This window comes from Melanotaenia boesemani, chromosome 18 (genome assembly GCF_017639745.1).
Source record: "Melanotaenia boesemani isolate fMelBoe1 chromosome 18, fMelBoe1.pri, whole genome shotgun sequence".
NCBI classification, from domain to species: domain Eukaryota; kingdom Metazoa; phylum Chordata; class Actinopteri; order Atheriniformes; family Melanotaeniidae; genus Melanotaenia; species Melanotaenia boesemani.
The window spans coordinates 31,161,698-31,178,093 of record NC_055699.1 but is presented as its reverse complement, the minus strand read 5'-3'; the positions used below and the strand labels follow the sequence as shown (position 1 = coordinate 31,178,093).

Sequence of the window (16,396 nt, the reverse complement as noted above, 5' to 3'; positions counted from 1 at the left end):
ATTTTGTGACTATATACAAATTCAATGTCCCTGTCAAATAACTCAAATAAAATAAAATTAAAATACTGTCTGGTCGCTCCACGCTGGGAGCTGAGGGGCTGCTGATGCTGGTTCTGGGGTCTTATCTGTGTCCTTCCTCTGGACTAAAAGGTCAGAAATATCTCCTGTTCTCTTAATTCTTCTATTTTCTACTAAACTAGACTGGTTCCGCATTTCATGATGTTACTTTAACCCTTAAACCTCCAGCAGGTCTCCCCGAGGTCTCTGTCCTACCACCAGGAGTGGTGATGGATAGCTACCCTTTAGCAGATCTATGGAAGTTTTCCAGACATTTCTATCCCGTCCAGGAGGTTTATAATCCAGCGACAAAATCTAGTTTTATTCAGAGACTCTATCTGGTAAATCCACCATGATCCATGATCAAACTGACTCTTCACCGCCACCACGTGGTCTGAAGCTGCATTGCAACTGAGCCTCTCATGTTAACGGTAAAATATCTCTTTTGTAGATAAGATGGTTACGTTTATACCTCTTCATTTTGATGCCTATTAACTATATCAACTGGGCGAAGCATGAACATAACCCACAGCATGAACGTAGCCTTGTGGTAGATTGCTGTGCTGGTAGATTTGGCTTGCAAGAGCAGCGCCTGCCGCAGCAGATGGAGCCCTAGAAAGACAGGCTCCAAACACTCCTCTGCTTTTCCTTATCCCCTCCCTGGAACACCCTCTTCTTCTGGTTCAGGAGGCCCTTGATGTGTTACGTCGGGGCAGACAGGCAATGGTGTGGAGGCACAGAAGGGAACAGCTGGAGCCGCAAAGACCCGGCAAAACTCCTCGAGAAAGGCAGAAAAGGTGAGATCCAAAAATGTTCACCCTGCGAACCTCGCCTCCGCCCAGGTAAGAGCCTTTCCCCGAAGAAGCTCCAACATAAAATGAATCTTGGAAATGGAACTGGAGTAAGATACAGGTTTGAGTTGAAAAAATAGTTCACATTGAAAAATGAATCCCCTGCACTGGAACGACACACCAGAAAATGGTTCGGTTGATCGGTTCCGGGACTGGGCGGGTTCGGCTGGATAGTCTGAGCTGTTGTTCTTTGCAGCGAGGCCAGCTGAGCAGTTAGTGATGAAACCTGCTGGGTGATCAGCGCTCGGATGTTTACTTCATGTTGACCCAGCAGGATCCCCTGCTGAGTGACTGCTTGCTGGACTGGGGCTGGTCTGGAGTCCAGGTCTGCGGAGTCCATGTTGGCCAGATCGTAATGTTATGACGGGTCAGACAGGCAATGGTTTCTGAACCCCATGGTGCAGACACAGAGCAACCAAAAGACAGAGGATGATCAAATAGAAAGGGTTTTAATAAGGACTTGAGCTGAACAGTTCAATCCACGTTCAAGATCCGGTGGTTCGCTGCTGACTGAACGGGCAGCGGGGGCGTGAAGTTGGTAGGAGCCGGAGACGAGGGAGTGGATTGGAGCAGGAGAAAACAGTCCAGGAGGTTGGCAAGGCAGACAGGACTGACAGGATCCAAGGCACCAGGAGTCTAGACACAAGGCAGAAGTTATAAAACATGAATTGAATCAAGCTGAGAACTAGAGAGGCCGCGATATACCAGATGGGTAACTGGACGATCCGGTGAGGAATGTAGAAGGATCCAATGTTTAAGTACTGTGGTGGTTTGATTGGTGGATGAGGTCCTGGTGTGGAGATCAGCCCAGGTGAGGTGATTGCTGCCTTGGTAGCTCTCCTGGCCGGGAACAGACATGACACACAAGACAGACAGAGGGAGCCAGACGCACACACTAGGGTAATACAGGGAAACACACACACAGGGGAGACAGACAGGAACCCTAACATGATGTCACTGGTGATCCATGGTTTATTGTTAGCATAGCATCATCCAGTCCTAACCAGAATCAGTGTCCCTACAGAAAGTGATATAGTCTGTGATGGTGTTGACGCTTCTATGTCCATTTCCCAGCGGTCCATCCCAGTCTGTGCAATCAAAGCAGTCTCTCAGTGCTCCCACTGAGTTTTTTGTGCTTCCCAATGCACAAAAAACTAGAAAACAGTAGTTTTAGCAAAATAGATAGTCAGAAAAGTTTGAAAACTACAAAAACAAAAAGCAGCACAGCATCTACTCTGACTTGCTGCTTCTAGACCGGCGCATAGTAACTCTTCGATTGCTTACTCACTTATAAGTTAGCTACAAATAATAGAAACGAATGGGTGCCTTACAGTGTATGAAATGACTGAGCACTAGTCCAGTGGGGCTTAGGTGGTCTAGGGGTTACCCCCAAATGAAATTCTGCTTGGGGCCCCATGAAGGCTTGGGTTGGCCATGATCTTTATAGTTTATTTTTAGCTCTAATGTGAAAATCTTGATTACCTGAGCTGATTAGTTGATGTGTAGTTCCTAAATACTCTCACTCAACTAATGTAGTGCTAGCATAGAGCTGGATTAGCACTGCTACGCAGCTTCATGCTAACATGAGGTTAACAGTAGGGGTGCCAACTTTCAAAAATGAAAATAAGGGACGCCAACCTCAGCTCCTGAGGGCCATGAGCACCACGGCCCGACTCCTGTGGGGTGGGGAACCTGCAGCAGTGGTGTGTTTTATTTTGTGCCAGTGTTTTTAGTAAAGGGGTGATCAAAAACAATTAGTTATACTTAAAGCTTGAAATGCTTTATTACCAATGAACACGTTGATTATTTTTCAACATTATTGCATATCAAGTACTGTTAATTAGGCTCCATAAAGCTGTAATAACATCCCATCCTAGCATCCCTATTTAGCATACAAGAGGAAACACATAACAAAATACCATATGCACACAACTTAGTTTTTGCACTTAGTTAAAGAGATACTGGTTAATCTACAACGCGGCAGCAGCATCAGTAACTAAAGCAGATCTGTTTGTGTGGAGCAACAATGAATTTTAAAAATATAAACCAAATACATTGAGAACTTAACGTATCTTTAAAAGTTAAGTTATATTTTTAAAACAAACGTTTTCTCTAAACAACATTTATTATTAACACTTAATCGAGTAGTCTGACTTTCTCCTTAAATGGACATATATAATATTTATACAGTAATGGCTAATATACTGTATATTAAATAAATGATCATTTAGTGGTGTAGTGATACTGTAGTAATACTGGTGTAGTGATAGTGGTGTAGTGATACTGGTGTAGTGATACTGGTGTAGTGATATTGGTGTAGTGATATTGGTGTAGTGATACTGGTGCAGTGATACTGGTGTAGTGATATTGGTGTAGTGATACTGGTGTAGTGATACTGGTGTAGTGATATTGGTGTAGTGATACTGGTGCAGTGATACTGGTGTAGTGATATTGGTGTAGTGATACTGGTGTAGTGATACTGGTGTAGTGATATTGGTGTAGTGATACTGGTGTATTGATAGTAGTGTAGTGATACTGGTGTAGTGATACTGGTGTAGTGATAGTGGTGTAGTGATATTGGTGTAGTGATACTGGTGTAGTGATAGTGGTGTAGTGATACTGGTGTAGTGATACTGTTGTTGTGATATTGGTGTAGTGATAATGGTGTACTGATAGTGGTGTAGTGATACTGGTGTATTGATAGTAGTGTAGTGATACTGTTGTAGTGATACTGGTGTAGTGATATTGGTGTAGTGATACTGTTGTTGTGATACTGGTGTAGTGATATTGGTGTAGTGATAGTGGTGTAGTGATACTGGTGTAGTGATAGTGGTGTAGTGATACTGTTGTTGTGATACTGGTGTAGTGATACTGGTGTAGTGATATTGGTGTAGTGATACTGGTGTAGTGATACTGGTGTAGTGATATTGGTGTAGTGATACTAGTGTATTGATAGTAGTGTAGTGATACTGGTGTAGTGATACTGTTGTTGTGATACTGGTGTAGTGATATTGGTGTAGTGATAGTGGTGTAGTGATACTGTTGTTGTGATACTGGTGTAGTGATACTGGTGTAGTGATAGTGGTGTAGTGATACTGGTGTAGTGATACTGGTGTAGTGATATTGGTGTAGTGATACTGGTGTAGTGATACTGGTGTAGTGATACTGGTGTAGTGATACTGTTGTTGTGATACTGGTGTAGTGATATTGGTGTAGTGATACTGGTGTAGTGATAATGGTGTACTGATAGTGGTGTAGTGATACTGGTGTATTGATAGTAGTGTAGTGATACTGTTGTAGTGATACTGGTGTAGTGATATTGGTGTAGTGATACTGTTGTTGTGATACTGGTGTAGTGATATTGGTGTAGTGATAGTGGTGTAGTGATACTGGTGTAGTGATACTGGTGTAGTGATACTGGTGTAGTGATACTGTTGTTGTGATACTGGTGTAGTGATACTGGTGTAGTGTTATTGGTGTAGTGATACTGGTGTAGTGATATTGGTGTAGTGATACTAGTGTATTGATAGTAGTGTAGTGATACTGGTGTAGTGATACTCTTGTTGTGATAGTAGTGTAGTGATACTGGTGTAGTGATATTGGTGTAGTGATACTGGTGTAGTGATACTGGTGTAGTGATATTGGTGTAGTGATACTGGTGTATTGATAGTAGTGTAGTGATACTGGTGTAGTGATACTGTTGTTGTGATACTGGTGTAGTGATATTGGTGTAGTGATACTGTTGTTGTGATACTGGTGTAGTGATACTGGTGTAGTGATATTGGTGTAGTGATACTGGTGTAGTGATAGTGGTGTAGTGATATTGGTGTAGTGATACTGGTGTAGTGATACTGGTGTAGTTATACTGGTGTAGTGATATTGGTGTAGTGATACTGGTGTAGTGATATTGGTGTACTGACACTGGTGTATTGATAGTAGTGTAGTGATACTGTTGTTGTGATACTGGTGTAGTGATACTGGTGTAGTGATATTGGTGTAGTGATACTGGTGTAGTGATAGTGGTGTAGTGATATTGGTGTAGTGATACTGGTGTAGTGATACTGGTGTATTGATAGTAGTGTAGTGATACTGGTGTAGTGATACTGTTGTTGTGATACTGGTGTAGTGATATTGGTGTAGTGATACTGGTGTAGTAATACTGGTGTAGTGATAGTGGTGTAGTGATACTGGTGTAGTGATACTGGTGTAGTGATATTGGTGTAGTGATATTGGTGTAGTGATACTGGTGCAGTGATACTGGTGTAGTGATATTGGTGTAGTGATACTGGTGTAGTGATACTGGTGTAGTGATATTGGTGTAGTGATACTGGTGTATTGATAGTAGTGTAGTGATACTGGTGTAGTGATACTGGTGTAGTGATAGTGGTGTAGTGATATTGGTGTAGTGATACTGGTGTAGTGATAGTGGTGTAGTGATACTGGTGTAGTGATACTGTTGTTGTGATAATGGTGTACTGATAGTGGTGTAGTGATACTGGTGTATTGATAGTAGTGTAGTGATACTGGTGTAGTGATACTGTTGTAGTGATACTGGTGTAGTGATATTGGTGTAGTGATACTGTTGTTGTGATACTGGTGTAGTGATATTGGTGTAGTGATAGTGGTGTAGTGATACTGGTGTAGTGATATTGGTGTACTGATACTGGTGTATTGATAGTAGTGTAGTGATACTGTTGTTGTGATACTGGTGTAGTGATACTGGTGTAGTGATATTGGTGTAGTGATATTGGTGTAGTGATACTGGTGTAGTGATACTGGTGTAGTGATATTGGTGTAGTGATACTGGTGTAGTGATACTGGTGTAGTGATACAGGTGTAGTGATATTGGCATAGTGATCCTGGTGTAGTGATCCTGGTGTAGTGATACTGGTGTAGTGATACTGGTGTAGTGATACTGGTGTAGTGATTGTGGGGTTGCAGACAAGAAGCAGACTTTCCTCTTAATTAGTGTGTGATGAAGTTTATGCTGACAAGGTGATTAGTCCGACACAGGAATTAAATGTGGACCATATTAAATAAAAGATCCTGCAAGATTTTTCGTACGAAGATTTAAAGTAACCAAACTACAGACTCCATGATGTTTTTTCTGTCAGTGACATTATCATCAAGGAAAATATCATCATTATGCATTACTTTAAATAATGAGTAGTTCATATGATAAAACTGAACTATGAGATCATTTGGAAATATTTTGTTTAATATTTTAGATGTACATATAAAAACTGATGAAGGGCCAAACACTGACTAAGTTGTTGCTCCAGGTAAAAAAAAAACAACTTGACAGATCATGTAAATACTAATTTTAACAATAGAAATGGAAATATTTGTTATTATTCTGATAATACATCAAAGATTAGCTGGGTTTATACACATCGTACTCAACCTAAATGATTATTTTCTGTAGTAACTTTATATTTGCTTCTTTTTATGTGTTTATAACTAAATTTAATGAATTTTCATTACTGTGTGGGCCTTGCAGATCGTTGGGAGAATCTTTTCCCTCTGCTCTGCTGGCCAAGAAAGCTGCAGAAGAACTGTGTCCATCTCAGCCATTACAGCTATCTGACCACATCTGAACTGACCTTACCTCCAGAGGGATTATATTTTTCTAAAAGGAAAAGAAGCAAGAAATTACCCCTGTTCCAGAACATTCAGAAATGATGAGAGTTAAAGCTGTTCATCAAAAACAGCCTTTATTGTTGTTGTTGTTGCAAACTCGTTTCACCAATAAGCATCAATTGAGTTCATGGAGGCTTGACTGGGTGGAAACATGCAACAACTTTGCTGAATGAAAGTAGAGACGGTCATGCCAAGCACACGACATGCTGGAAAGAGTTTGAGATGAAGCTGAAAGCAGGTTAAAAAAGGTAATAAAAGCTGGTCCTCCTTGAGAATGAGAAGAACCGACGCGAGCAGCTAGCATGATCGGTTGCTGTTAGACGTATGGCACCAAGAGGTGACACAGAAACCCTTTACTGGCCTTCAAATGGAAACTTTTTGAAGGAGGTAGAGCTTTTGACACAGTTTGATCATGTTCTGAAAGAACATGTCCACAGAGTTTACAGTGGGTCCTCTCACCGGAGTTATTTGGGAAACATTCATCCGATCATTGAGTGCATCAGTGGTGGTGGAGAAAAGGTTTATGGGATTATTTTGGATTACACCAGAGATGTGAGCCGTCATTCACACTGTCACACAGGATGACAAACCACATTTCAACAAGATCTTTCTGGGATTTCTAGAAGTTGAGGAGTCTACAGGGAAAGTCTCATATTCTATTCTACTCTTCTACAGTCATTTAGCAGACGCTTTTATCCAAAGCAACTTACTTTTGAGAGTAAGAACTTCACAAGCAAGAATTCAAACAAGATGGGACGTCATCATTAATGGTATATAACCTCAACCTGGTGGCTGCTGATGCTGCCAAAAGCTCCAAAGATGCAACAGGATGTTTTGGAATCCTACAGAAGCTGTGCTCATTGTTTTTAGTGTCTACACTTAGATGGGTTTCTGTGTGGTCGAAGACAAGATGGGGTGCAGAGTGAAAGCTATCCACCCTCCCTGGCTGGATGCATCTGGTGGGAGAGAGGCCCTGGAAATAAGGAACCAAACCAAAGACCCCTCACAAAAGTTGAGTCCCATTTCTTAGGAGAAGAGTGGGTTCTGAACCGCTCCAAGATGCCCTAAAACCTGGAGGTGACTTTCTTTAATGTGGTGGTGGACACTGAATCACAGTCTCAGGGATGTGGAGAACAAGTTTGGTTTTCTGACTAGTTTCCACACAATTTCTCATCATGGTATGGTATGCAGAAGCTCTTCAGCATGCCTTAATTTGTGATGGACATCCTGATTTTGATGGGAAAGAACTTGCTCGGAGCAGCCTGCAGACCATCCACCAGGCCTCAGAAATCCACCCGAGCTTGTGGGCTGCTCTTCGTATCGCTCGTATCAGCAGAGATGATCACAACCTGTCTGAGGTCAGCGACGTGTCAGGATCGTCTCAGGGGTCTGGCTGTCATCAGCATCAATCCCGAGGTCATATTTCATACGATGATGTCATTCAAGACTTTTCGGCACAGAAAGCCAGAACAGTGAACGCGTGACTTTGTTTCCTCAAAGCTCAGCAACTTTGGACCCAAGATGTAGTTACTGATAACTTGAGTTTCTCTTTACTAATTACAGTCTGTTAACACGTATTATATCATTCCTGCAGTTCAGTGTTATTTGGTTATTTAAAAATGTTAAAATGGGGGAAGTGTGTGTACCCATTTAGTTCCGGGGTCCCCTCGGACTTCACATTATCTTCGACCGCCACTGGATGACGACATAAAGCTACACGTATAAGGCCACCAAACCAGGACGTCACGATGTAGCCTAAATGTATTCCAGCCTGCAGACTGAGTCTAATCACCCGCCTGTCGACATCACCGCTCAAAAAACAGACGCTGTCAACTCCTCCTCAGTGCGCCTGCGCCAACTCTTTTCCTCCCTCCTTCCCTCCGTCGGAGCGCTTCCTTCTCTCTCTGACAGCTGGCAGAAAGACATGCTCAGAACAAAGCTCCGAGCTTCTCCGCGGCGCAGATAAGGGCTCCTCAGGTCGGATTCTGGTCCTGGTCCTGGTGGTCTTCAGCATCCTGTGCGGCGCAGCGGCATGGAGCGCTCCTGATCCAGCACAGCCCTTCTTCGGTCTCTCGTCGTGTCTTGGATCTGTTTGGACGTTTTTAGGCCTGACTATGTCTGCGCGCGAGAAAGGGATCCTGACCAAAGACAGTGTCAGCCTGCTGCCCTGTTTTTACTTTGTGGAGGTGAGTCTCCATCAGAGAGCAGGTGATGCGCTTACATTGCCGCTTCCAAACATCCATGAGGAGGAAATTCCTCCTGAACAGCTCCACACAGGAGCTGACGGTAATTAGTCAGGGAAATATTGTCTTGTAAACATGTAGGCTCTGAAAAATGATCACTCTGATTACTGGGTCAACTTTAGAATGCAACACACTGCTTTATAATTGAATGAAATGTTGATCAATCAAAGCTGCTCAGCCACCTGTTCTCATCTGAAACTACAGAACAGAAATCCTCGTGTTTATAATCCCATATGACCTGGAAACGGATCAAACAGACTCATCGGTGCGCGTTATTTATAGAAGGATTAATGCAACCATGAGGAAGATGAGGGACATTTCTCTAAGTGCCAAAATCTTCAAACACAGCGTTGTGCTGATGAGGTAGTCCAGCCATGATGGATTTATGGTAACCAGCTGTCTTCCCGCCAGCTATCCTTTTCCATCTCTCTCTCTGTCTTCTCATCCCTTTGTTTTGCTTGAAGAACCTGAGATCTGTAAATAAATGAACACATTTAAGCTCAGATAAGGGCTGTTAGCTGTCAGTCATCCTCTGCTGCAGCTTTATGCATGCTCTAATTCACAGCTGGCCTGTGGCTCTAGTCTAACTGCCAGCATTTATTATGGATTTGTGTCTAATACTGTGTGATGGATGCTGTTGGGATGACAGCAGCATTTTTTATGGATGCCTCCCTCATTTTATTTTTTATTTGATCTTTTTTTACAAACATATTTGTATATTTTCCCTCCAGTTAATGTACCTGAGCAATAAATGTCAGACTTTTATATAAAGTGCTGAAAGATTTTCAGCCTTTATTTTCCCAAACAGCAGCAGCATTAGAAGTAGGTCAGTGCTGGGAGTTACTCGGTGGAGTAGAGCTTGCATGTATGAAACCCAGTCAGGCTCATGGAGCTGAGGCTTGTTCAGCTTCATACTGACGGACATGTCCACTGATAGATGGGAAAGCAGAGGTTGCCAGCGGTGATGGATTTGCTCCTGCCTGCAGAGCCATCAGGACTCAGTAGACTTGTCACAGGACTATTTAAAGCTGATCAGTCTCAGGTGGGTTGGGACTACAGCATGTTGTCATTTAGAAAAATGAGAGAATTTACCATCTTTCCCTTCTTGTCCTCCCACCTCTGTGGAGGAGTTGATAGCATGAAAAATAGAAGAGGGCGTGTGGGCCCCTGAACAAGGCCCTAAACTCCCCACACGCCCACTGCTCTGAAGTCCAGGAGTGTCAAACCCACTTAAGTCCAGGGACCACATTCAGTTTGATCCCCAGTGGACCGGCCCGGAAAATAACAGCTTAACCCTAATTTTCATTTTTACCTTTGTTTCCATTTAACGAACTATCCTGATATATTACAACCCGCGACTTCTGGAGAAAAAAAGCCAAGTTTCCACTATATTTACCTCATTTATACATTCACATTATTTATTTTATTTCATATTTTTTATATTTCATACAAAAATATATATTTATCTACAACTGTATCTGAATTTATAAAATAAATTTTATAAATGTTTTCATTTTTTAATGTGGTCATTTTTTATCCATACAATAATTTCTATTTATAAGATTTTATAATAAAAAATGCATTTTTATAAATTTTATATATATAATTTTTAATATGGCAATATAATATTTTAGTAGTTGATATATTTAGTTTTTTATTTATTAATTTAATTAATGGCTCTATAAACCAGCAAACATTTAATTCCAGGTATCTGGAAGGAAAAAATCCAGTATTCCACATGATGATCAGAGGATCTTTTCCACATCTAGAAGTTATTTTAAATGTACATACGTGTACATTTCCACACGTGTGTAGTAATCCTGACCACCTGAACCAGCTCAACTCATCATACAAACTGAAGTCACGTCTATGAAGCCAGAAAGATGGAAAAGATGGAACCAGTTCTCCTCCTGCCCTGGAAACGCTTCACATGAAACCTGGAAACGTTAGAGATTACACCTACTTTTATCACAATATTAGTTACTTTTATTACAATGGTAGTTACTTTTATTACAATGTTAGTTACTTTTATTACAATATTAGTTACTTTTATTACAATGTTAGTTACTTTTATTACAATGTTAGTTACTTTTATTACAATGTTAGTTACTTTAATTACAATGTTAGTTACTTTTATTACAGTGTTAGTTACTTCAATTACAATGTTAGTTACTTTTATTACAAAGTTAGTTACTTTAATTACAATGTTAGTTACTTTTATTACAATATTACTTACTTTTATTACAAAGTTAGTTACTTTTATTACAATGTTAGTTACTTTTATTACAAAGTTAGTTACTTTAATTACAATGTTAGTTACTTTTATTACAAAGTTAGTTACTTTAATTACAATGTTAGTTACTTTTATTACAATGTTAGTTACTTTTATTACAAAGTTAGTTACTTTTATTACAAAGTTAGTTACTTTTATTACAATGTTGGTTACTTTTATTACAATATTAGTTACTTTAATTACAATGTTAGTTACTTTTATTACAATGTTAGTTATTTTTATTACGAAGTTAGTTACTTTAATTACAATGTTAGTTACTTTTATTACAATATTACTTACTTTTATTACAATATTAGTTACTTTTATTACAATGTTAGTTAATTTAATTACAATATTACTTACTTTAATTAGAATATTACTTATTTTTAGTACAATATTAGTTACTTTAATTACATTGTTAGTTACTTTTATTACAATATGAGTTACTTTAATTACAGTATTAGTTACTTTTATTACAATGTTAGTTACTTTAATTATAATATTACTTACTTTAATTAGAATATTAGTTACTTTAATTACATTGTTAGTTACTTTAATTACAATATGAGTTACTTTAATTACAATATTAGTTACTTTTATTACAAAGTTAGTTACTTTAATTACAATGTTAGTTACTTTTATTACAATGTTAGTTACTTTTATTACAATATTACTTTTATTACAATATTAGTTACTTTTATTACAATGTTAGTTAATTTAATTACAATATTACTTACTTTAATTAGAATATTACTTATTTTTAGTACAATATTAGTTACTTTAATTACATTGTTAGTTACTTTTATTACAATATGAGTTACTTTAATTACAAGATTAGTTACTTTTATTACAAAGTTAGTTACTTTAATTACAATATAAGTTACTTTTATTACAATATTAGCTACTTTAATTACATTGTTAGTTACTTTTATTACAATATGAGTTACTTTAATTACAAGATTAGTTACTTTTATTACAAAGTTAGTTACTTTAATTACAATGTTAGTTACTTTTATTACAATGTTAGTTACTTTTATTACAAAGTTAGTTACTTTATTTACAATGTTAGTTATTTTTATTACAATATGAGTTACTTTAATTACAGTATTAGTTACTTTTATTACAATGTTAGTTACTTTAATTATAATATTACTTACTTTAATTAGAATATTACTTACTTTTAGTACAATATTAGTTACTTTAATTACATTGTTAGTTACTTTTATCACAATATGAGTTACTTTAATTACAATATTAGTTACTTTTATTACATTGTTAGTTACTTTAATTACAATATGAGTTACTTTTATTACAATATTAGTTACTTTTATTACAATATTAGTTACTTTAATCACAATATTAGTTACTTCAATTACAATATTAGTTACTTTAATCACAATATTAGTTACTTCAATTACAATATTAGTCAAAGTCAACGTCAGCTTTATTGTCAATTCTGCAATATGTACAAGACATACAGAGGATCAAAACTGCGTTTCACTCAAACCCAAGGTGCAGACAACAAACATTTAACATACATCTTCAAGTAAAAAAGGTCTCTACTATGCTACACTATATAAAAGACTATACTATACTATAATATATAAAAAACCATATTATGCTATATAAAGAAATAAAAAACAAGAAATATAAATAACGAAAAAGGCACAAGTAGCAGCAACATATTGGGTAAAGAAAACTAGATTGTGCAAATGGCATAGCAGTTGTGCAGGTTTAGCTTATATACTGGTAAGTTAAGTGTCCATGAACAGTTCAGTGTTGATGGGAGGGGGGTTCAGATTCTGGAGGTTTTGTGGGCAGGGGGCAGCGAGGGGAGGGGGGGCAGGGCAGGGAAAGAGTTCAGCATCCTGACAGCCTGGTGGAAGAAGCTGTCCTTCAGTCTGCTGGTCCTGGCGCTGAGACTCCACAGTCTCCTCCCTGAAGGCAGCAGACTGAAGAGGCTGTGTGACGGGTGGGTGGGGTCACCAGCGATGCCGAGAGCTTTGCGGGTGCAGTAGATGTCGTAGAGGAAGGGGAGAGGGGCACCGATGATCTTCTCAGCTGTTCTCACAATGCGCTGGAGGGACTTGCGACAGGACGCGGTGCAGGAGCCGTACCACACTGTGATAGAGCTGGACAGAATGCTTTCCACAGTGCCTCTGTAGAAAGTCTGCATGATGGGGCCCGGGACTCTAGCTCTTCTCAACTTGCGGAGGAAGTAGAGGTGTTGATGGGCTTTCCTGGTCAGTGCTGTTGTGTTGTTGGTCCAGGAGAGGTCCTCTGAGATGTGTACACCCAAGAATTTAGTGCTGCTCACCCTCTCCACAGCAGCACTGTTGATGGTCAGAGGAGCATGTTGGGAGTGGTCTCTCCTGAAGTCCACTTCTATTACAATATTACTTACTTTTATTACAGTATTAGTTACTTTTATTACAAGGTTAGTTACTTTAATTGCAATATTAGTTACTTTAATTACAATATTAGTTACTTTTATTACAATATTACTTACTTTTATTACAATATTAGTTACTTTAATTACAATATTAGTTACTTTTATTACAATATTAGTTACTTTAATTACAATGTTAGTTACTTTTATTACAATATTAGTTACTTTTATTACAATGTTAGTTACTTTATTTACAATATTAGTTACTTTTATTACAATATTACTTACTTTTATTACAATATTAGTTATTTAATTACAATATTAGTTACTTTTATTACAATGTTAGTTACTTTAATTACAATATTAGTTACTTTAATTACAATATTAGTTACTTTTATTACAATGTTAGTTATTTAATTACAATATTAGTTACTTTTATTACAATGTTAGTTACTTTAATTACAATATTAGTTACTTTTATTACAATATTACTTACTTTTATTACAATATTAGTTACTTTAATTACAATATTAGTTACTTTTATTAACAGCTGAGCATGTTAACATGTTATTATCGCGTCAACACAGTAATTAATCAACAGCGTTATTTTTTCTAGCGCATGTAACAGTTTTTTTTGTTTGATTTTTTTATCTCAACTTCTTGCTGCTGGCTCTGAACCAGAGCAACCTCATAGGCTGCTTTCTGACCTCTTCCTCCATGTCTGGTCCTGCTGCAGCGGCGATGATGGAATCAGGAGAGAGTGGTGATAGAAATGGTTTTACTGAGCTGGTAGCTGAGATTCTGGACTTTCTGTGGATACCACACATGTTTATAGTTACATCTACAGACCTGACGCTACACCCGGAAACGAGATGTTAACCCTTAACTCCCGGTAGCGGAGGCTGCAGGTGCAGAGGTGAAGCTAAACAGTCAAGCTAAGAATGAAAGTTTAGAGAAATTATAGGCAGAAATGTGGATAATGAAGCAGTGAAGGTGCATGGATGGAAGTTATTGTGCATTTAGTGAATATTTCTCTCTCCTCACCATCTAGAAGCTGTGAGATTCTCATCCTGCTTTCTGTCTGTTCACCTGATGCTGATATTCATCACATATTGTTCCTTCTGTGTTTAGAAGGAAGCAGCTTCACAGTCATCCTGCTGACTTTTTACCTTTTAGTTAGTAAATCCTGAACATTTCATCCTTCTTTCTCATAAATTTTTGATTTTATATGAAGAAATATTTTAACTGTTGCTGTTTAAAGAGAAAACTGCTGCTAAACCTGTTTATGTGTTTAGTGCAGGGGTCTGCAGCCTTTCCAATCCAAAGAGACATTTTTCCCTCAGCCAGCTAAATAAAACTCCTTTAGAGACGCTTTAAAAAAGAAAATGTATGATTGTTGATAAAATCTATTATAGGAAATGTGTGTCATATAGGAAAAACATGACTTTCTTATATGATATGTAGATACTTGTTAAAAATAATATAAACAAAAAAAAAAAACAAAAAAAAAACAAAACAAAAAGAAGCTCATAGTTTGCAACCTAATGACATGAAAAAGGGATTGAATTGTTATTATATGTATACTTGAAAACATTAGCTAGTTCTTTAGCATGTTTAAACCTGTATTAAGAGCCATTGTAGAAGAAGCCCAGAGACCCACTTGCTGCTCTGGAGCTGCAGGTTGAACACCCCTGATTTAATGTTTGTAAACCAGAATTTACTGCATTTTCTTCATATCGCAGTAGGCCTTCTTTTAGAGGAAAAGTTCATGTTGCGCATAACACTGCAATTAATCATGATTAATCGCACCATTTAATGCGATAAAACATGATAAAAACTTCTAATCGTTGTCCAGCACTACTTTTATTACAGTTTTACAATTACTCTTATTATTATATTGTAGTCACTTTTATTAAAATATTACAGTTTGTATCTTCTATGTTATTTTTTTACATTTACTAATTTCATCCTGAGGGCCAGATTAGACCCTCTGGTGGGCTGGTTTTGGCCCACTCTGCTCCAGTGAATCTAGAAATGGGTAATATGCAGGGGCTAATCTTTCAGTCGGGATTAATAATGTACTTTTTGTTTTCCTTTGAGATAATAATGATAATAAAGAACACGTCCATAGAGTAAGAGGAGTATGAGCAGGTCTGAGGTAGTGACGTGTGGTGAGGTTCATGGCTGGTGAGGCACTGATTTACAATTGTAAGAACTGAAAAGAGCATCTTATTTTAATATCCATTCAACAGCATGCAACTACTGGTAAAGCTTCATATCCTATCAGCATTCCTCTTTCAATTACACTCACACACCCACTGTTACCAACTCTTCAGTGAGAAAAGTAGCTATTGGCTGTCCTAAAAGTCACTAGAAATCTCTAAATGACATCATTATATAGTTGTAATGGAGGCTGCCGTGGAGAGGAACGTCATGGGAAAGTCAACAGTTGACGAAAAGACAAGCTAAAAAAGCAAAATACAAAAAAAAAATTCTTTGGTTAATATTTTTAATTTTGTAGTTTACTTTTATTGGGTGAAGGTTGTTTTCTAATTAGGAGTCTGCAACATTTTACAACACTTTTAACTTTCTAGATGTTTTCCTCCACACTCTTCATTAATAAACATTCACATCTGACGGTAAGCCAGCGCGGGATCCTCCAGCAGCAGCTTTGTACGTTTCATTTTCAAAGGCGATCATCTCCTGCTCTGAATGCAGCTGAAGGGGTCTGAAAACTAGCTAGATACAGCAACAAGGTCTCTTAGTTGGCAACACACACACTCCGTGTTGGTGTGTGAGTGTTCCCCCTTGAGGTGAGGCAGAGTACTGTTTGCCTCACCTGCTGACTTTTCTCTGCACTTTATTGTATGAAAAGCAGGAATATTTCTCTCACAAATACATTAAAGACATTACACAGACTGTAGAGAGTCATGGTGTATCACAA

General features: G+C 38.1%; 2 protein-coding genes across 2 annotated transcripts in view; one reads left to right on the top strand and one right to left on the bottom strand.

Moving 5' to 3' along the window:
* LOC121628836 (phospholipid phosphatase-related protein type 5-like) overlaps positions 1–8,252 on the bottom strand; it is a 139,378-nt gene extending 131,126 nt beyond the window's left edge. The window contains exon 1 of the mRNA XM_041968214.1: positions 8,195–8,252. The gene's annotated coding sequence lies outside the window, so the exon portion shown is untranslated. The remainder of the gene's footprint in view (positions 1–8,194) is intronic.
* A 193-nt stretch (positions 8,253–8,445) lies between these two features.
* The window catches only part of LOC121628815 (2-lysophosphatidate phosphatase PLPPR4), a 53,935-nt gene continuing 45,984 nt past the window's right edge, over positions 8,446–16,396 (top strand). The window contains exon 1 of the mRNA XM_041968161.1: positions 8,446–8,734. Within this exon, the coding sequence (XP_041824095.1) occupies positions 8,663–8,734 (72 nt within the window). The 5' untranslated portion in view covers positions 8,446–8,662. The remainder of the gene's footprint in view (positions 8,735–16,396) is intronic.